This window comes from Ischnura elegans, chromosome 1 (genome assembly GCF_921293095.1).
Source record: "Ischnura elegans chromosome 1, ioIscEleg1.1, whole genome shotgun sequence".
In the NCBI taxonomy this organism is placed as follows: domain Eukaryota; kingdom Metazoa; phylum Arthropoda; class Insecta; order Odonata; family Coenagrionidae; genus Ischnura; species Ischnura elegans.
In genome coordinates this window covers 36,635,134-36,657,320 of record NC_060246.1, presented here as the reverse complement: position 1 = coordinate 36,657,320, position 22,187 = coordinate 36,635,134, and the positions used below count along the sequence as shown (strand labels likewise).

At 35.7% G+C, this 22,187-nt stretch overlaps 1 protein-coding gene across 2 annotated transcripts; it reads left to right on the top strand.

Moving 5' to 3' along the window:
* The first annotated feature begins 899 nt into the window (after window positions 1-899).
* LOC124158807 (protein artichoke-like) lies at window positions 900-21,845 on the top strand. 2 transcript variants are annotated; one of them, XM_046534150.1, is made up of 6 exons: window positions 900-1,036; window positions 9,892-9,944; window positions 12,513-13,200; window positions 16,756-17,055; window positions 19,544-19,755; window positions 21,426-21,845. In XM_046534150.1, exons 2-6 carry the CDS (start codon window positions 9,904-9,906, stop codon window positions 21,535-21,537), a joined length of 1,353 nt encoding a protein of 450 aa, XP_046390106.1. In that variant the 5' UTR covers window positions 900-1,036; window positions 9,892-9,903; the 3' UTR covers window positions 21,538-21,845. The 2 variants fall into 2 exon arrangements, with proteins under 2 accessions (XP_046390106.1, XP_046390097.1); XM_046534141.1 differs by having other exon boundaries at window positions 9,892-11,467.
* Window positions 21,846-22,187: the final 342 nt, after the last annotated feature.

The window sequence follows — 22,187 nt, the reverse complement described above, 5'->3', positions numbered from 1 at the left end:
AGAGCTGCTGCTTCTGAGAGAAATTTCAAGACCTCTCATTTGAAAAAAGTGAAAAATGCCACCCAATCATAATTATTGTGGCAGCTACATATTTCACCATTAAACTTTACAACACAAAACAACATGAACTTTAAATCTTTCCAGATTAGAGCTGAAAATGTATACATTTTTTATGTTAATTAGAAGGAACATTGGAACATTGGATTGTAATGGGTCAAAGAATCGGCATTATTGTCCCTGTCTCCGATGGATGGTGCAATTTATATCGCACGGAAATTTACCTGGAAAATCTTAATATTTGCTAGAAGAATTTTTTTTAGGATTCGATCGCTTTAGACCGGATACAGAAAAAAACTCAAGGGGAAGGGCGCAAAAGATATCTTGAGCTTACTTTTATCGTAATAAAAAAATAATGAAGTCACATGCAAAGTTTAGGGAAGTTTTATTTTAAAACTGATGCTATATACAAGACAGTGCCATCTTATGATATAAAAAAGTTAAACAATTGTGGTACTGCAATGTTCGGCAATGCGGGCGGCGCTGCAAGGGGGGAGGGGCGCGCCTCCTGTTCCCCCATATGTATCCGCTACTGCTTTAGGTATTGGACCGACGGAATGTACCGAAAGAAAATCAAGAGACATGTAAATTTTGATGCATAAGTGTCTTTATGTAGGTCGACCTAGGTGAAGTGCCCCAATGTGAGCCATATTGTCCATTCATATCACCCATGTGGTAAAATATTTCCTTCGTGTAACTGCACAATGTCATAGCGAATGTGGAAGTCCTCTGCGGTTGTACATTACATCGGATGGGCGAATAAGTGTAGCTAGTTCCCCTCCGTCGACGGAAGTCTTTCCTCCTTCCTCGTGAGTGACTTGCGTCAGTGCTTAGAGCTTGTCCACCCATCTCTTAGAAAATATATTAAGCGCTCCTTCCAGTCAACTCAAAGATTTTCTGGAGCTTGCACCTCAACACTTTACCCTGCAATCGACACCAACCGGATCCTGCTTCTTGGAGGTCAGCACTTTATGTGAAGGTAAGATTAACCAGCATCATGCGATGTAATCATCACGAACATCTCATATACGAACTCTCACAGCCTCCCATAGTGACTTAGCCTCATGAAGCAACAATCCGTAACATTGCATAAAATAACATACAAACAGTGGCGGATCCACCATAGATATAAGGGGGGGGGGAGGTTGGATAAGGGACTGGGGGGAAACCTCCCAGCAATAGTGGGGGTTTGAACAAAATGACCTAATTCTGCCTAACAGGGGGCTACGGCCTACAACCCTCCAACCCCTCTCTGGATTCGAAACTGCATATAAATATACAAAGTAGGCGACACGAATGTCGCCTAGTGCCAAGATTTTTTCGACTGGTAGCAGTACTCGGTGCCGGCAGAATAAGAAAAAACTCAAGTTCATCGCGGATTGAACTGAATTCAGGAAGCACTAAACCCTGAGCCGCTGGTACACGGGTCGCAGGTTATACCAAACGCATTAGACGGGGGAGACAGTCGTGCGTTTATTTACAATTCTTAAATTTAGCAAAAAATTTACTCAAGGCAACCTTGTATCTTTTAATCCAGGAAATGAAGCTCAAAGAAGTGCAAAACTTTGCAATTTTTCCGAACAGAATCGGATCGCATAAAAATTTGGGATTAGGCTAATCTTATCCTCTACTTCAAAATTTATACCATGCCGATGGGCGCATTTAATTTTTTAGGGGTGAAAACTACCCCTAAATTCCAGAAGTTAAAAAAATAAATTTTAAAGCTTTATATGGTTAATATTTAGTTTACATTAGTTGAATAACTTTTGTTTTATGGTTTGGAACATAAAAGCAGAATATTTCAACCCTTAAAAATCAAGCTTATGGTTAGTATTAAAAAATTTACCCTAAAACATATATATTATTCGTCACAGCATTCTCATATAAGAATGTTGTTGCTTAAAATATGTACGAGTTTCATTTTGTGACTTTTCAACCCTTAAAAACCACCCCATATAAGAAGGAGGGGACTTTTATGAAACCCGTGGAAGAGGGGACTTTTTAGTCTCCACCTCGCCCGAATAAAGACGTTTTATTATTATTATTATAACATTGCAATGCTTATAAACTACTTAAATAGGTAAAAATAGGAAAAAAATAAATTTACACGCAAACGTTTATTTACACAAAAATACACTAAATATGTAGGTAGATACATATACAAAAATAAAATTTACACAAATGCAGGTAAAAATAAATATTTTAATCGTCTTCATTTATGTACCCATCGTGAGTTTAAAGAGCTTAAATGAGGTGGTGCTCGCTTTTAAATAGAGACTTTAAACGGCCATATATTCATCGCACAAAAATTTAAACAAAGAAAAATCTGGGAAATTATAGTAGCTACAATTATTTACCGTAACATTTTTTCTTATTTTCACTATTTTTGGAGTTATTTTGAAAAAAAAACATCTTAAACGAAATTGTTGAAAATCTTTTTTCACTTTTTGCCCCAAATTTTTTAAAATTTAAGGATTATAAATTGATCACACTTTTATGATTCACTGATAGTACCTTAATGAAGAGAACTGTTAAAATAAATCGATCAATTTGAGTTAGGGTGGTTATTAGGCTGCTGTTTTTTAACTGATTTTTTCGTAGAAAAAAGTAGGAACTGACCTTATTTTTGTCATAACTCGCTAAATTGTCATTCTGAAGACTTTTTTATGTTTCTAAAGGAAGTTTAAAGTAAATAAAAATGATATCGAACGTTTTCCTCGAAGAATGGATATTTTCTCCGCTATTTGAAATCGAATCTCTAAAATTTGTCTTTCAACAATTTTTCTGATCGAATTTTGGGTAGGAGTGAGAAGATATCGCAAGTTGGGATGCAGTTTTTCCTTTCGAGGATAGTTTGGAAAGGCGGTGGGCCCATTCGAATATTTTTTTATGGTGTTGCTAGAGTTGCTTTGCTTTGAAATGAAGAAAAATATTAATATCCTTATGATGAGAATTTATATTCTATTCATGAGAATTCTAATTAATTTACCCTCGAGTTTAGTGTTGATTCGCCAGGTACTTGGGTAATAATTTCCATGAAGTACATATTGTGGAGGATCTTTCGCTGTGATGCGTATCAGTAAATTTTTGACGTGAAGTGATTGTGCTCGATTGTGGCAGTGAGAGTGATTCCGCTCAGAAAGACCTAGGATATCCATTAGGAATCCGAAAGTGCGATGAGCACAAGGAGAAATCATTAATGGTGAAATAATTAATTTCTACCGGAAATAACCACACAAAAGTTAAAGCAAGCGGCTATAATTATATCTTCTTTTTCGATACCTGGGGTCTACTCTGTTCTCCGTAACTCGAGAGAAAAGAGCTAAATTTAACTCTTTTTTCCCGAATGTATTCTAGAATCCGGAGATAAAGGTAATTTTAACAAGCGCGGGAGAAAAATAATATTGCATCAGCATACTGTCTCCTTTGTAATCCTCGGCGGCGTGAAAAAAAATTGCTCGACTTCGATGTGCGAAACAACATTAATCTCTTGCCGGTCCAAGCGGTGACGGGAGAATTCCTCGCTTTTTAATATTGGGTTCGCAGGTTTGATTCCCGCATGGAAGGATTTTTTCCCTACTCAGAGCATGGCCACATTTCAAATTCTGTTGGCTCAGTTCCAGGAAATTTTTATGGCAAATATCGGGGGCTTCTGAGGCAAATGGACCAATAAGATTGCCCGGAGAAAATAAAAGATATACATAATAACAAATAATTACCTAACATTAAACATGTTAGTAAATTGAATCTCAGGTATTTGCTACAGGCTTGCCATAAAAAGCGTGTTCTTTAAGTTTTTTTGATGCAAATTCATGACCTCAAATAAATTACATTTATCTTTAGAATTTACACTTATTCAATTTTGAAGAAATATTTAAACTTTTATGGTCAATTGATATACTTTAAAGTGTTTTTTAATAAGTTTTATTAATTTTTAAGTTTATACCTAAATTTATGAATTGTTTTCAAAACAAATAAAACTTATAAAAAGTGATGTTAATGTGAAAATGATGATAATGGCTATCGTTGATGTAATTTGAACGGTGTATTTGTCACTTTAGTAAATAATCATTTCTCTGATAGAAAATTTATTGATTTATTGTTCTTCCAGGATTAAAATGATTTGATCTACTCAAGTTGCATCTTATAAAAAAAGATTTTTATCTTTAATTCAGAGGATGGTTTCAAACTGAGCGGAAAAATAACCCTAAAACCATCATTCCACTTATTTAACCTTGTGCTTTTCTCCATAATTCACTCTGAGATAAATCATGAATATTGATTCCATTATCTTAAAATTAATTTTTTTGATATAAATAAATTTTTATTTATTTTAGTATATTGAAATAAATTACATTAAATTTCTAAATTTAGCGTAATTTATTGTAACAGCTAAATTTCTTTCTCTCTTTCCGCGGCGATTGCCGACCAACCGACCTGGCCATACCTAGCAAATATTAAATAGTAAAATATATAGGGGAAGGTTGCCTAAATCGCATCAATTTTGGAAATAAACGAATCAACTCAAAAATAAGTGACGCAATGTAAGTTTTTAATGCTGCTTAATATGAAGAGGAATTTCCACTTCTCTCACAATTTTTGGGGAAAATCAATTCCAAGTTGAACTCATGGATAAAATTTGAGCTTCAAACGTTTACAAAAGGTGCGATTTAGGTAACCGATTTCCCAAATCGCTCCACTGGAGGCCAAAATTAGGAAGGCAAGTTATTTAAGGTTATTTTTAGATCCCTTAACAGAGTAAACATACCCATTAAAATAGCCGTAACATAAGGAACGAAAAAAGTTGAATGACTCATATCTTTGACATTAATAAAAGATGTAGCTTTGATGTATAATAAGCTTTTTGCTCGATAAAAAGACTGCAATAATTGAAACAAAATTTAAAAGTCTTTTGTAGAAGTGTTTATTATTTGGAACAGTCTTTTCTCGGCAGCTTTTTCAAGACACTTTAGTTCGTACATGTATAGAGAGACGTGGTGCGATTTGGGAGCGAACGCCAATTTATATGAAATCATCTCCACTGCCTAAGCACGTCACTATATTACGCTGTTAATACCACTAAATGAAACACAATATACTTAAAAATATGATATGTAGCTAAAACTACGTAAATGAAAATTTTATTGCCTTCAATATTCTTGTGAAAAGACGAAAGAAATAGCAGAGGAGATACTTCTTTTCTTAATACCTACGCACCTGACTTGTCACTACACCGGTGGCCACAATTGAAGTGCGGTGTGCTTGGTGATGCAGGAAGTTCCAAATGCAGCAATTAGATTGCAAATGTATCTCATACATTGGTTTATAGGATGGTGGTGTGATTTGGGAGGCGGTGCGATCTAGTTAACTCTCCCCTAGTTATAATGTACCAAATAATCTAAATGTAAATATATAATAAAATAGAACTACAAAATGGATAAAAATAAAATTGAAGAGGAGATGACTTTTTGAAGATGCCTCTTGAATAATCCGAAGGACATTGAGAGATCCAGAGAAGGGTAGATAGACGAAATAGTGTAGCACTCTTTAAAAGTGTGATATCTGGGAGAGAGAAAAACGTTATTTGGGTTGGTGTAGTAGGTACTTATTACGTAAGGCGCGGGTGCGAATGTGGAATGAAAAGAATGGTTCGCGAATGCAAGGGCGTACCCAGGATCAAAATTAGAGGGGGGTAAGCCGAGGTCGTTCAGGTTGTAACACAGAAAAGGTTATGGAAACCAAAATTTAAAAAAAATTGTGACAGCGCTTTATTATTTTTTATAATTATTTGCTCAGAAAAATATTCTAATTTGAAATAATTGTTTCATACTAATATTAAATTTCTTGGATAATATTTTTTTTCCTAAACTTTCTTTGGACTAATTTTAATTTTGCTGCCCCCTCCTGCCCCCGCTGACCCGCCCCGCTGACCCGCCCCGAGACCCGCTGGGTACGCCCATGTGCGAGTGGGTGCGACTGTGGAATGGAAAGAAGAAGTATTTCTGAGGATCGGTAAATTCGAGTCGACAAAAACTAAAATACCTAGCTCTTGCTCGTGGTCTTGGAGACGGAGTAGTGTTAAGGAAGTAATCCAGAGGACTCTGCTGCTTCCTTCGCGCGCCATCTCTCTGCGACACATCCCCTCTGCGATGCCGCAGCGTCATTTGATGGAGCGCGCAGAGAGCAAATGGCGCGCGGGAAAGAGTGAACTCCATGGGCGCGAAGGGGAGGTTATCCCCATAAGGGGGATAAGGGGGATCCCCCTTCGAAATGAAAATAAAAAATCGAGTATGTACTGTAGTTTGAATTAGGAAAATAAATCGTGCACGAGGTAAATTCCAACTACCCTATAATAGAGAAATCTCGGGGTTATTGTGATGTTTCGAAGTCTTCCACACGAAAGACGGTGAAGTATTTACATGAATTGCCATGGAAAAAATCTTCTGGACAGAGAGTGGAACCACGGAACTTAGGCTTTACGGGACACTGCGCAGACCACTACGCTTCCTTATATAACTTGAATACTTTTTAAATAGGTACCTTAAATACCACTTTAGTAGCCTAATTTAAAACGAGTTAAACCCAGTGACGTCACGGCAAAAGTAGCGGTGCCGGGACGCACTTTCCCTGACTTTTCTTAGAAGTGAAATATCACCTACTCTGTGTGTTTTTTTTAGTGCAAGTCATTATCTACATTTTATGACAAAACTTTTGTCTTGGTTACGATTGTGTATATTAGAAATTTTGAGGCAGCAAAATTGATAAAAGTGTTACTTGACTATTATGTCTTTTGTTAACCAGTGCCGGAACGGCGTTATGACGCGTTCCGTCACCATGACACCATCACAAGTCAGTGCCCTGACTTAAACCAAAATAGAAACAAACGCTAAAATGATCCTGCCCACTCTACCATCATCAACCCGTCATTTCAAGTTATTCTAGGGATTACCATCCCGATATCACGCGAGAGGTAGGGTGCATCGAAACGGAGTTAATGTCTCAAATAGGGTAGTTTCCTTCATCAAAGAAAACGAAAGGCATTGATTGCGATTCGTTACCCACCATTACTGTATTCATAATACACAAATTATTTGGTTTTAGAAATCCCAGTTCAGATGAATGGCAATTGTCAATTTTAACTGCATTTGAAAAAGGCCAGATTGGCGCCCATGCGATGCAACTCCACGTGACGTCACAGGGACTTACAAGTTGTTAGTTTCTATACGAGTAGATAGGAGTTTTACATCGTCTGAGATTACCAATGCATGCATGAGGCACAGAGCTCAGGGAAACATGTCTTAATAATCACGTATTAAAACCGCCTAAGGTCGGAAAGTTTCCTTCGTCTGATTGGGTATTAATAATCCTTATTTAAGCCAAGCGCTACCTACCAGCAGGGTACTCTGCTACCTGCTAGTAGCCTGCATCGTAGCGGATCTCATAGCCTCGCACCAAGGTGGCCTTATACAGCGGCAGCTGGAACCATAATGACGTCAAATGGGCTTTTCCCAGGATTTATACTTAGCCTTCACGTTTTCGTGCGCTTGAAAAATTTCAATTTTCATTTAATCACGAAAAATAGATATCGTTATTAATCTAAAAATCTAAAAGCGTGAAATACGTACTCCAGGAGTAATAATCTTTCGATTCAGGCAATAAAAAAATAAAACGAAACCACCCTATTTTCAGGCGACGGGATCCATTCCTAATCTTTTGCTATGACTAGATGATATGCAAAATATTCTTGCCCTTCTTGAGCCCTTCCAATCTAACCTGACCAGAACAATGTAGCTATAGGCAAATTTTCAAGAATTCTTGATTTTCTTAAGATTTTCTTCCATTTCGGCTGAAATAAAGTTATTTTTTCCTCGCCATGGTTAGTTAAAAACTGTTCAATAAATACGTGAATAATAAACATGAAATTTATCTGATAAAAGGAGAAAAATTTTATTAAATCATTATTTAGGAGGCTTTTCCCCTCATTTTTTAACATTTTGAACGAATATGCAAAAATATGCAAACAAATGAAATGCTCAAATAAGTACGCCTCATGTGAAATTTTTCGAATAATAAGAGAAGAATTTTACTTATCATTTTTAGGAGGCTTTTTTTTACTAATTTTAAAATATTTTGAAGGAATAGTAAAAAATATGCAAAAAATGAAATGTTAAAATAAATAAGTTTAAATGAAACTTATTGAATAAAAAGTGAAAATTTATTTTATCGTTATTTAGGAGACTTTTTCACTCCTTTTTAAACTTTATTGAACGAATATATTCGCTCAAAAAAGTTTGAAAACGAATATATTCGAATATATTCGTTTTCAAAATAAAGAATTTTCGAAAATAAAAAAAAATCAAATATTCAAATAAATACGTTTTACATGATATTTATCGAATAAAAGGTGAAAATTTTATCCTATCATTATTTAGGACGCTTTTTCACTCATTTTTTTATTATTTTGTACGGATATTAGAAAAATCGCAAAAAATTAAATATTTATAAGGATCCTGCTTCTTCAGTTCTTTTTTTAATTTAAAAATAGCATTTGGTATTTAAATCCAACTTTTTGGAGAAAAACGTTGGAAGAAAATGTAAGACCGCCTTTTCATTCGCCAAATTTATCAAATGGTATTAATGATAAAGGTGATATATAAGAGTTTTTACGGATCCAATGACCTTTGGAAAGAGAGTGGGGATTTTGTTCAAGCACATAGAGGTGGCCTTAAATTTTCTACCGACAATTTTCTCCAAGTTGATCGATTTTAGTTCCAATGGCCAGTAGGGTAGCCAGGAATTATGTTCAGATTGGGTCCAAAACCAGGGGGGTAAATTTTTGGAAACAGGGTACTGAGTAGAAGGTTTTAAACTTATTTTTACGGTTACCATAGTTGAAAAACTTCATTTCTCAATGTAATATTTTGTAAATTCATGATTTTTCAATATTTTTTTTCATTTGATTTTATATATTATTTATTTTTCTTTGATATAATACTATGTAATACATGTACCTACTTACTTCAATTCAAATGCTGTGCCTAAAATGTTTCTATGTCAGCATGACCCGATGTAAATGATGGTAGCCATAAAACAGGTTGTTCTTAATGGCTACCCAAAGTTAACCGAGAAATTGCTGAGTAAATTCTTTTTATGTAATTAATGCTATTCTATACTTTTTACTTTTTTGGAGTAATAAAACAATTTATTTATTTTATTTATATTTATGAAGAAAAGTAATTGTGTTTTTATGTACTTGTGTACTTTTTATGTACTTTGTATGCTACTGGACCCCCTGAGCCTCCTCCCTTGCTACGCCACTGCCAATGGCATACTGTGAATCCCTATTTTTGCCAATTCTTTGTGAATCCCTAAATAGAGAGGAAGCTGGCTAGATTCTTATCAATGTTGGATGTTTTGCAGATATTCAAAATTTTGACGAAAATGCTTGAAAACGAGAGAAGAATCTGCCTTGTAAAAGCTAACTATAAAAAACTATACTTATGCATTTAATTTGATAAATATCATATTAAACGTATTTGTTGAACGTTTTTAACTAACCCTGGTGAAGAATATCTGATAGAGAGAGCCATTCCTGAACCAACGGAATTGCCATACTGAATATTTGAGGTTTCACTCTGCATTAAGGTGAAACCAATGTTAAAAGATTCTAATTGTAGTCCTAATAGGGGCTAGGATAAGAAAGGGTGCTAAGAAAGGGGCCCAGGTGCAAATATATGGGAGAGGGCCTGCTTTCTCCTCTCTGCTGTGACTAAGGTCTATGGATCTATGTATATACATACCTATGTCATTGATTGACTCCTTTTTTTGCTCTAGTTTTGCAGGTACATGTGGCGTGGATGGAAAGAAAAGACTGGGTCCTGGATCAAGTGAGCATTGACAGTGTTTCCTGAGCAGCTGAAGTCATGTTTTTCTCTACTATGATGTTGTTCTTTTTGCCTCTTGCCAATGTGTGTTCTGGCCAGCAATTGATGAAGCCTAGAATCATTCCAGTTAGACGTGATTCAGGTTTCTTTTGCGAGGAGGACAAAAGATGCATTTGCTTTGGCAATTTGTATGTCTCCAGACACTGCGAGGGAAAGGTCCATATATACCAAGAGGAGCAGTCACTTCACACTAATTACTTGATGCAATGCGAAGGGAAAACCGATGTTGACCCTTATCATTATCTTTCCATGGCCACACCTGGAAAACATTCAGTTAGTGGGGCAATGCTTATGGTGAGGGGATGTCCTCCTCCCAATCAGAGCTACTCCGAAGTCATCATGAGAGAAGGCGAGAGCAAAAAAATACATGGAGAGTATTTTCCACTATTGACTCTTTTCATAGACTGTGCTGATTCTAAAAGCTTCAAGCTGACAAGCTGCCAACTACGTGGACTGATAAAGCTTAGGTCTCTTGAGATTGTATGCCCAAAACTTTCAACTTTGAACCCAGACCTTCTGTCAGGTATTGGTGCAGAAGCCTATTTTGTAAGTATCTCCAAAACTATGATAACAACCATTCCCCCAGGTTTTTTCTCTAATCTACCTCACCTTCAAGACATTACGATGCCACTAAACAGACTCAAAGTGGTCCATGCATCTGTGCTCCGAGGTCTTCACGAATTGAAGAGGTTGAATCTATGTCAAAATGAAATAGGACACATAGATGATGACTCGTTTCTGACCACAACGAATTTAACCATGCTGGATATTGGGGACAACTTAATCCCCAAAATTCCTTCCAGCTTGTGCTCTCTGTCTAAGCTTTACAGACTGAGTGTAAAGAATAACCTTATTACATTCATTCCCCAGGAGTGTCTCTCTGGACTTGATTCATTGATCGTTTTGGAAGTCGATGGAAACAGATTGCTTAGTCTGGAATCAGATTTGACCTCACTAAATAGTTTAGCGCTACATTATTCCAAAGATACCAAAGAAATCACAGATGATTTTAATGGAGGCGAAAAAATACCAGGTCTTACGGGAGCAGAAGGCAAAATTAGTGATGAAGTAAGGAATAATGAATCTAATTCGAGTAGGTCATTCATCTCGGCTAACAGGATGGGAAACAGAATCTTCAGCAGTGCTTCCATTCGCCAAGTGTATCTTCGGAACAACTCCCTGAAGTACTTGCCAGATGACGCATTCTACAAGTTGGATGAATTAAATCATGTGGATATCTCCAGGAACAAGATCACAAACCTGCACCCTGACACTTTCTCCGAAAACCAGAAGCTAATTTACCTTGAAGCATCTGATAATTTAATAACAGATCTTTCGGAAAATCTTCTGAAAAACAATGCCAACCTGAAGTTTTTGGATTTTTCTGGAAACCGTATCAAGACCCTGGGCTCTGATTTCTTCGCAAACACCACCGGTCTCTTCAGCATATCACTTCACAACAACAGGTCCTGTTTACATTTTAGAAAAATAGATGTGTCTTTTTTGTATCTAAATAAATTAACATTCCACTCTATGCTTGAAACTTTTGGCAGAATTAAAAAATTTAATCTTAAACCTTTTTTTAAGATTGAAACAAATTAGTTTTTATAATCAATTTCCGTTCATTCTTACACAATTCATTTTCATTTATCAAACAGTCATTATTTTGACCAACATTTAAGGGGTTCATTTTCAATTATTACATCATTTTACTTCCATAGATACAAGTGATTATTATAATCAATCAATCAAATACGTACATATCATAGATTTCTCAATATTTTTTCCTGTGATTTGAAAAGCTTAAAGCCCTTTTTATTCTAATTAAATGTTCTACTTCATGATCAATCATTCATCTCCAAAGAAATATTTGTGGTACATTTAACAATGAAACAGAAATTAATTGATGCTGTGTGAAAAATCCACAGAGAAAAGAATATTCGCCTTGAGTGGGATTTGAACCTGGACGTGGAAATTTGAGGAATTTGAGGAGGAGAGAATGACGCATCAGTAGCTTAACTGGCTGAAGCACTCGACCGAATATTGGGAGATCAGGGTTCGAATCCCAGTCAAGGTGAATGATTTTCTCTCTGTGGATTTTTTGCACAGTTTGTGCATTGCTGGTGACTGCATAAAGATTTCACCATGGCTAGTCCTGGTATATGTATTTACATTATTTACAGATGTGTTTAACTCATGTGAGTGTGACATAAGACTCATGGTTTTTCCTAAAATTTAGCATCTCAACAATACCAATTATTTTAGTTGATGCATCATTGCCTCTAAAATAATTATAAGCATCTACAGCTGCTGGGAACTATTACCCAAAGAATTTTGACGAATATTTGGAATCATAAAATATTTTTATTTTCTTAAAGTTTAGATCTTTACCCACGTTAATCAATTAATGATGTTTCTACTTTATAAATTTGCATGTGAAAGATATAACTTGTAGATTTTACATCTTTCTCCCAAAATTGCATTCATTCATAGTGTGATTTGTTTTCTTAGGATTGAATTTTTGCCACCAAACATATTCAAGCCCTTTGATGTGAAACTTGGTCCAAGAGGAGTCGACATGAATGGCCTCGTGCTGTCACTTAGTGGAAACTTGCTTGAGAGGATACCAGCTTTAACTCTTCCCAGGTTGACCCACTTGGGTTTGTCTAGAAATCGACTTACTCACATTGACCCTGATGCTCTGAACGCTCTCCCTTTCCTAGAAGTCCTTGACCTTTCCCATAACCTAATCAAATCTTTAGACAAACCTCACCAGTTGCCTTCTACTCACCTGAACGAATCACATTTATTCTTTGGCAGCCATCTAAAGAAACTCGAGTGGGCTGACCTGTCAGGAAACCAGATCTTATCATTTCCAAGCCTCAAACTCATCTTCACTCACCTGAAATTCCTTAACCTAAGTGGCAATAAAATCCCCGGATTCATTTCTGAGTGTCCAGGTGAAGATAAAGATCTAGATGAAGACTCAGCATTGGAAACCTTGGACCTGTCCAACAACAGCTTCAGGTTGAAACCATTTTACATGCAATGTGCCTGGGAGAGGGCAATGGTGATAAACGTCAAACACCTTAATCTTTCCTGGAATGGGATGAACTTCTCTTACTGCGAGGAGAAGATGGAGAGGAAGAGGAAAGTTTATGGCTGCATGTCGTTCTTCACTGAGATGGAGGCACTTGAGGTGAGTTACTGTCATACATAGCATGGATATCACTCACAGAACTCAATGAACAGAATTACTATGTATCCAAATTCATGCAGGACTACATGAAAGGTGTTGGTTCACCATCTAGGATATCTGTGTTTTCATGGTGCTGGAAAGCCGTTCTGGCACTGGTTAACAAAATACAGAATAGGTACATAGTCAAATGACACTTTTATCAATTTTATTGCCACAAAATTTTTAATATTTACATCTGTAACATAAAAAAATATTATAATAAAATGCAAATAAAAACTTGCAATAAAAGAACAAACAGTAATATTTCACTTCAAAAAAAGTTAAGGGAAGTGTGTTCCGGCACTGCTAATTTTTCCATTATAGGATAAATATGCCATTATAGGGTAAATTTGCCACTATAGGATATTTCATGAAAAACTACGTGTTGTGCATGTGGGATTTATTGATTGACCACATTTGACTTAAGTAAATTTGTAAGGAAATATTTCATGAAGTCACATATCCATTGAAAAAGAAAATCCAAAATGGCCATTCCAATGATCAATGGGAGAAGAGTCCATTTTCAAATACTTAACATCAATTTTAAAAATAACTACCTAGGCTAGTATGTTGAAAATTTCCATGTTTTGAAATGATTTTGTGATTTTCTTTAATTACTAAGAAAAACATTTGAAGCATAGAGTAGGTGGTATCATATAAATTTCACAATTATTTGAAAATCACAAATTGCAATTTCATTTATAACTCAAGTGAGAAAATTTCTAGATAAAATAGATTTTTATGTGGGATCGCAAAATTTAATCTATTCTGTCTCCATGATGAGAAAATTCCACAGAGTAATGCTGTTTCAATTGCTGCACCAAATTGCCTATTCTGATACAGTTTAAGAGCCACAAAAAGTACCCTAAGAACAAAAAGCTGTTTCATATGATATGGTTCTCATGCTAGGTGCAGTATATTTCATAACTCCAATAGAGTTGCAATACGCATCTCCTAATGTCTTTTGTTTTTTTATATTGCATCTTTTTTTGTATGCAAATCTTGACGTAGCCATGCATTGTATTTTGCCAACGGTGATAAATAAATATTATTATTATTATTACTATAAAATATGATGTTGAAGCATAAAAAAATGAAAATTTTCCGTAAAATAAGAGGCGCTTCGAAGTAACTCATCTTTAAAATAATAATTAATATTAATTGAAATCACCCACATAGGCCTTAACACTTTGAGTGCCGGCTGCTAAATTTAAAGCCCTACTGAAAAATCCAGCCATTTTTACTATATTCATACATTTTTTAAAACATTAACAAAAAAAATATATTTAATTCGATGTGCATTTCAATAAAAATGGACTTTGCTCTTCTTTATGAATGAGTTGAATAACATTTATTGCTAATTTTTAAATATATAATTTAACAATGAAAACCTACTGTTTTTGAAAAATAAAATAGTTGCAACAAATGCTGTACTGCCGTAACATACATAATAATTTTTTTAATACCCTCAATTTGAGCTATTTAAAGCATTGAAATCATAAAAAAGCATTGTTCCAAGCAAAGCATTATAAATCCTGGATGACAAAAAGGGTCAATGCACCCTCAACGAATGGTCCATTGGCCCAAAGAATTTTCACACTAAGTGGCCTAAGATGAGGATGCCGGTAGCTACGGAGGACTTTTCGTCCTCAAGACATAAAGTGAACTCTTTTTCCATCGAGCAGTTGATTTTTGAAAAAACAGAACCCCTAAGCAGTAAACTGGAAAAGTACCACGGGCGAAATATTATGGCTTCACGCATACAAAGCCAATTAAATGGAAAGACGTAATATTACGTCCATGGCAATCCTCAGAAGGATTAGCAGGATGTTATATTTCGTCCGTGGCATGCAAAGTGTTAGTTCTTTTGCTGCTGTGAAAGTACCTTTACATCCTCCCTGCCATGTGCTCAGTGCTTTCGCCCCATGTAACAGGTAGGTTTCCCAAGGGTGGGCCACAGTGAGAGGGTTAAGCCAAATTCTTTCATGAAGTATCCACAATGAAGACCCACATCTTCATGAATTTGTATGTGATGGCTCTGCAATAGAATGACAATGGGCCATCCACTGGTAACCACCCTCACATGCAATCTTGGGATTTCTTTGAAAATCATCTCCAGTACTCCGTCATAGCTGTTAATTTCCACCCAACTTAAGATTATGCTAACCTTATGCCCTCTCCAAATCCCATTGCTAACGCTTCCCTATGAGAAAACAGTTGAATTTTCACCCCTTCAGAAGTCATTTAAATGAATCCAATCTCTTGAGATGATTTTGCTTTCACCCTTTTTCTAATGGCCCATTTTGAGAGTGTTGGGTGATAGGGGCAGATCCAGGATTTGTTTCTTGGGGGGCACAAGCGTATTCAGGATTTTGTTGAGGGGGGGGGGGGGGCACAAGGATACCTCCTAATACAAAACGAACACAATGATAATGGGACCATATTAAAAATCTTGCATATTTTTTAAGGGTCTGGGGGGACATGTACCCCCATGCCCCTCCCCTAGATCCGCCCATGTTGGGTGATGACTGTCAAGGCTGTTTTCAAACACTTTGGGCGATATTAAGTTTCTGTCTGTTTGTAGGCACTGGAATTTATTTAATTCTTCTAGATTGTTCCCCAATGCTGAAGATATGGTCTGCCTTTAAAACATTGAAGAATTAGGGTGTTGATAATAATATTTTTATAAAGGGAATAATAACAATTTAGAAACTATTATTGTAAAAATCTGGGGTGATATTTGTTCTATGGCAGTTACAGCACATCAATCAGATACTTCAGAATGTTTTAAGAATAAAAGGTCTTAACTCTTTCTTACCCAGAGCTGTTTCTGGGAAAAATTTAATTTCAAGACTTCCTATCTTAAAAAGGTGAAACTCTACTCAATCATAATTATTGTGGCAGCTACATATTTCGCCAATAAACTTTATAGCACCTAAGAGCAGTTTAAATCTTTTCTGAATAAAGCTGGAAATGTATAATTTTTTTTTTGTTTCTTGGAAGCAAAATTATGTTGGTTATAATGGGTTAAAAATAATGAGGCCGTTCAATCATACCAAAATCGCAATTTATGGAAAGAATTCAGCAGATATTTGGGAATGATGAGTTGCAGTAAAACAAATTTAGCGTAAGCAAATTGGTCTTAATTGTAAAGAACAGAACATAAAAGTTGCTGCCCTTTTTCATGAGTTGCTGATACCAGAAGAAAGGATCATAAGCTTACTAAGGAGGAATCTTTTATTGAAGACATCATATACAAGAGTGTTTACAATATCAAACCATTTGCGGCCATTGCACAGTAAATGGAACAGTGGGGAAGCAGTTTCCTGCTATGCATGAGTTTGTGACCCCATCAACTGATCTGTGAAAAGTTTAAGGTCGACGATTTTTTGTCACAAATTGCTGTAGAAATAGTCCTCTATCAAAAATTGGAAAAATACAGTTCAATTTATTTTCTAAGCTCTATCGCAAGTGGTAGTAAAATAAAATTGGTGAACTAGCCCATTATCTTTTCAGGTTATCATTCTCTCTCACAATTATATCAACTTCATCCCTATGGAGTTCCAGCACTACCTGCCAAGACTGAGATTTGTGGACCTCAGCCATAACAGGATTAAAAGATTGTGGCACCATGATTTCCTAATTACTAATGGTGTCACTGAAGATGACCTAGATGCCTTTGCTCTTGATGGCCACCATTTTGTGAAGAGGACTAGCGTGAGTGGAGACATCTATTATGAATACCCTAACTCGCATCACCTCATTATTGACCTCAGCTACAACAACATAACTTCCATAGTCTTGCCAGATGAAAAGGTAAGTGCCATTTTTTCTGTTAACTCTTTGGATGTATGTAATATATTTGGGAAATCTTTAATGGGATTTATATAGATAAAACATTCCATATTGATATCTACCAGCCATTAATGTTGTGTCAATTATTATGAAAAATTTATGACGGTGGTTCCACTCAAATGCCATAGCCCATTTTAGAATAATTCTATCACCTATTTCTAACTGAATTATCATGATTCTGATTTGAATTAATAATGTTTTATGCCCAAGAACGAGTGGCATGGACATATTTGGAAGAGAGTGTCTAAGTGGATCCTCTAAATGCTGGTGCATTTTAGTGTAAATGGAATGAAAAAAGGCATTTTTTGTTATGACAGCCTTATAGCAAAACATCACCCATAATTATCCAATAAACTTTCTTGATCACTTTTGTACATTTTGGACTATACATATATAGTTTTCATTTGGGTATCCACATGCAAATGTACTTATCTGAGTATTCATCTGAGTTTATAAAACTTATTACAGTAAAACCTCTTTACATCGTAATGGAGGGGACCAAAATTTGGGCAATTTGATGTATGGAGGTTCACTATAGAGAGGTTTTAGTGACAGGCACCATTTTTTCATATCCTTCGAAAATGAAAGGCACTTCTGCTTTTAAACCATTACATTCATGTGTTTAAACAAACATGCATGCATTAGTGAACATATGTTTATTATTTAATAATAACAGAGAACGAGCACTATCACATGATTTTTACCATGATTCGAGAGAAAATGATGTGATCTCTCTTTATCCAACAGTCACTTAAAATGATTCACCTTTTCTCTTATTTACTGTTAGGTAAGCTCTCTTATGGAACAAAATGGCCATAACTAATGGTTTACGTGAAAATTATAGCATATTACCGGTGTATAAAAAATATAAGCGTGAAACATTTATTGCTGAAAATGTCATTCCATGTATGTAATCGCCGCAGCATTAATGGTCTCTTATTGACTCTGTATGATTTGCGGAGGTAGTTGGCCATCTAGGGGATGTCTCCTTTGTATGATAAGTGAAGGTTTTACAAGATAAAGAGGTTCACTAAGTAGTGGTTTGCCCATAAACTTACATGAAAAAATAAATTTACGGGACCGCAGGGGTGGTATGAAGTATGGAGGTTTACTATGTAAAGAGGTTCACTACATAGAGGTTTTACTGTATTATTACATGAGGTATTCATTCATGTTCCTGAGTATCGTATTTTACTGCAGTATTTTTTAATGACTTTAGTAGTCGAAATCCGGTTTGTGTTTATATTTAATATGAGAACTTAAAAGAAATTGGAAAAATAACAGATTTGGATGCAGCAAGTTAGAAATAATGCTGCATACTAATATTATAATGTCTGTCCTATCATTACCACTATCCACTCGTAAGAATATTCATGAATCATGATATGTCTTTCATTTGCAATGCCGTAAATGGCAAATACCGATCCTCAGAAATACTACCATTTGAATGGTAGTATTTCTGAGGATCGGTTTGAAGATCATTTCACTGAACATTCCCACCTGCGTCTTTCGTAATAACCACCTACTGCACCTACCTAACTTCATTTCTCTCTCCTAGAGATCCCTTTTCACAGACTTCCTACCTTTTTCAACACCATTTTGTCTACCTACCCTTCCCTGGATTTCTCAATGCCCTTCGGTTTATTCAAGAGGCAGCTTCGAAAAGTCATCTCCTCCTGAATCTTTGTTTTATCCTTTTTATATTTGTTATAGCTTCAGATTATACGTTCAATGCAAAGGCCATATCGGCTGTTTTTGAATAATAAAATACAGTAGAGGACCTCGAATCTGGAATTCAGAACCCTAATAAACCAGAAATCCATAACATTTGAAAATTCCTCTGCATAGTGATTTGAATTGCTACCTCGTGGCACCACTCTCTGAGCCTTGTTCTGGGATGAGGAGGAAGTTAGCACAAGCTATGAACATATGCTAACAACCTAGGCAGGTACACAAATGGATCTCAAATATCGAGCACAAGAGCCTGAACGCACTTATAAATTAATTAATTTACAAAATATACCATGAAGACCAGAAATCCAGAAAAACCTGAAATCCGGAAATCCTTTGGTCCCAAGCTTTCCGGATTTGAGGTCCTCAACTGTATAAATAAAATTACACAAGTTATTCATACATTTTAAGGGTGGTGCAAGAGTAGGTCTGCAAAGGGCATGTAGAGCAACATTAGCAGCACCTGGAAAAGTCCAATCAAATTTTTCTCTTGCTTTTTACACTCTGGATCCTCTTAACTGGGTTCTGGTCAAATTTTCTCATGAAATTTTTCCTTATTTTGAGACCCAAAAGAATAGAATACAGCTGATACCCGAATGAAGCATACATTATGGTATTAAATACGGTTACTACATCAAATGAATAATGTAGGCACATCTTCACTTCTTGGTAAAATTTTATGGAAAAAAATATGAATGCATAATTTTCACACCGACAGACAAGGACGGTTCCGCAGGACTGTGACGTGGAGACTCAATTTGCCAGGGCTACCATCCGCCTAGGTGGTAACCCATTCAGATGCGGGTGTGAAGTCTTCCGTTTGCTGCGGTACTCGCTCCAGGAGATTCGGCCAATATCTGAGAGGGAAGACAGTGAAGGACACAGGCTTGCCTTGCCTGCAGCCATCAACATCCAAGGCCTCACGTGCTCGTAAGACACTCCTCATCAGGACAAAAATAACTCATCCAGTCTTATTCCACCCTCTTTCTCTTCACTTTTCATAGAAAAATATCGATCTCATTATGATGAATAAATAAAATAAATTTTATTAAAATTTTCTCTTTAATTTTTAAATTTTAATAATAAAAATTGTAATGATAAAAAATTTTTAATTAAATTTAATTTGATCAAGATATAGGCCCTTTAATTGCTTTGCTTACAGTAAGTGCTTTGGCACCCATGAAACAGAGTAAACACTACTAAATGAAAATACTCCAATACCAATACATTAATATAGCAAGAGGTAAAAGATCATATTGCTTATTGCAGTTTCGATTTATACTATTAATGCAATGCTGTGATAAATAACATTTTCTGTGGTTGATGCCTTGAGGTACATGTGTCACTTTGGACTCCGCTCCTCAGTTCCTCCTTCTACGGAAAATAAAATACCATTTGCGCACAAAATACCATTCTTTGTCACAATGTAACACGTGTAGCAAAATAAAGTGAAAAGGAACTCAAAAACATTGCTTTTGAATAATGTATCATTTGTTGGCACAATGTTTCAAACATTTTTTCTTAAATTTCCTATTGTTGCAAAAATAGTTGATACACCTTATACCTTCAGCTACTAATGCCGGAAATATTTGTCAGTACGTTTCTAGACCTGGGAGATGAAAGACGAAAATATCGGTTGGAGATATTCTTAAGCAAGTGAATGAGTGAAGTAAATTTCCGGGCCCTTACTCCCTCCCTTTCATGACGATTGCTGGTATTCAAAGTCTTAGTTTGGGGACCCAACGCAGTGGGGCTTAGGCCTTACCCTCAAAATCCGGGAGCAGAACGGTCATACAATTGTTTATTCAGTCATTTTGCAAAATAAATATTTGTTCCTTTCTCAAACAATTTAAACGAAGAATGGAATTATTTTCCTTTTATGCAGCATTTACAATTTTTAAAGAAACTCTACCATAAATATTAAATTATATTTCAATTTTGGTGTAAACATCTACATTGAAATTATTGATGGATTAACAGTGATGGTAGAGATTCGTTCAAAATCTTAAAATTCTCTAAAAAAAACTGAGGGATTCAATTCAAAGTTTGCAATTTACATAGAAACAACAATTGTACATGTAGTAGCTAATTCATATACCCAAATTACAAGCTGACTGGGAACCAATGCCGCTGGTAGGAAGGAGCGCAACTACCTTCGGAGTCCGAGATAATAACCCTGCTAGGAAGGGTCGAATAAGGTTGGGGCTGAGAATTTGTGATTAACTGATTTATTACAATGGTTCATTCAATTTTTCAAAATAATTTTCTACTTGCATAAATGGTGAACATTTTTAGTAAAAGGCACTACATGTATAACTGAAAGGCACATAAAATGATCATTTGCGGTAATACATAGACACTTTATTTTGTTGTTAATATGAGAGAATGAGCCATCTGTTACGTGAAAAAATCATAAATATGTCAAGAAAATCCAATACAGTGAAGTTGTTGTAGATTGAAATCAACTCTGTACTGACGTTCTTCATGGAACCAGTTGGCGTTGATGGGTTGAAAATATAAAAAAAACTTTGGTTTCAAGGAAATTTTTTTAAGACATTGTTATTTAAAAGTCCTTTTCTAATGGAGTTTCTTTTGACCAGGAGCCCTGAGTCTGTCAGGGGGAAAGCTGTCTCGGAGCCAGAGACGTGGGCCTATCACCTGCTGCCCCTGATGGGACTCTGCTCATACCAAAAGGGAATGCAACAGCTTTAACAGTCTTGATCAGAGAAAACTCAACCCATTGAATGCTCTGTATTTCCCACCTAGAATGGTAAATTATACTTGAAAAATGCCTGATGAAAGAAGAAAAGTTAGCAAGTAATTGTTAAAAAAATACATGATGTTTTAATTGTTATCATACAAAAAATTTATGTGCAAAAGTTCCCTACACCTTTGGGACAAAAGAAATATATCAAAAGGAATATATGCCACGGAAACATAAGGGAAAAAAGTGTTGAACCATTATTTCCACTTAAAAGTTAAAAATCTTTACTCAAATATCTATTAAATGGTGTCACTTATCTGTTCCAAATTCATAACTTTATTTCCTGAAAATTAACCATAACTTTCTGATGCAAAATCTTTTCCAATGAAAATATGTGTATTTAAGTATATACAATATTCAGCAGACTCCTGATTATCCGGCTGCGGTTTATCCGGGTTGTGGATTATCCGTGCATGGTTTTCACTCTTGCTCAATTTTTTCCGCGATATTTATTTAAATAAATAAATAAAATCAGACGCAAAATCATCGGAATTACGGCATTAATGCTAGGATACACCGGGCTTATTATTTCCGTTAGAATCCCCTTCGTAAAACGGAAGCGATCGCGTGATAGCTGCATTCACGGGAGCACCGTGTT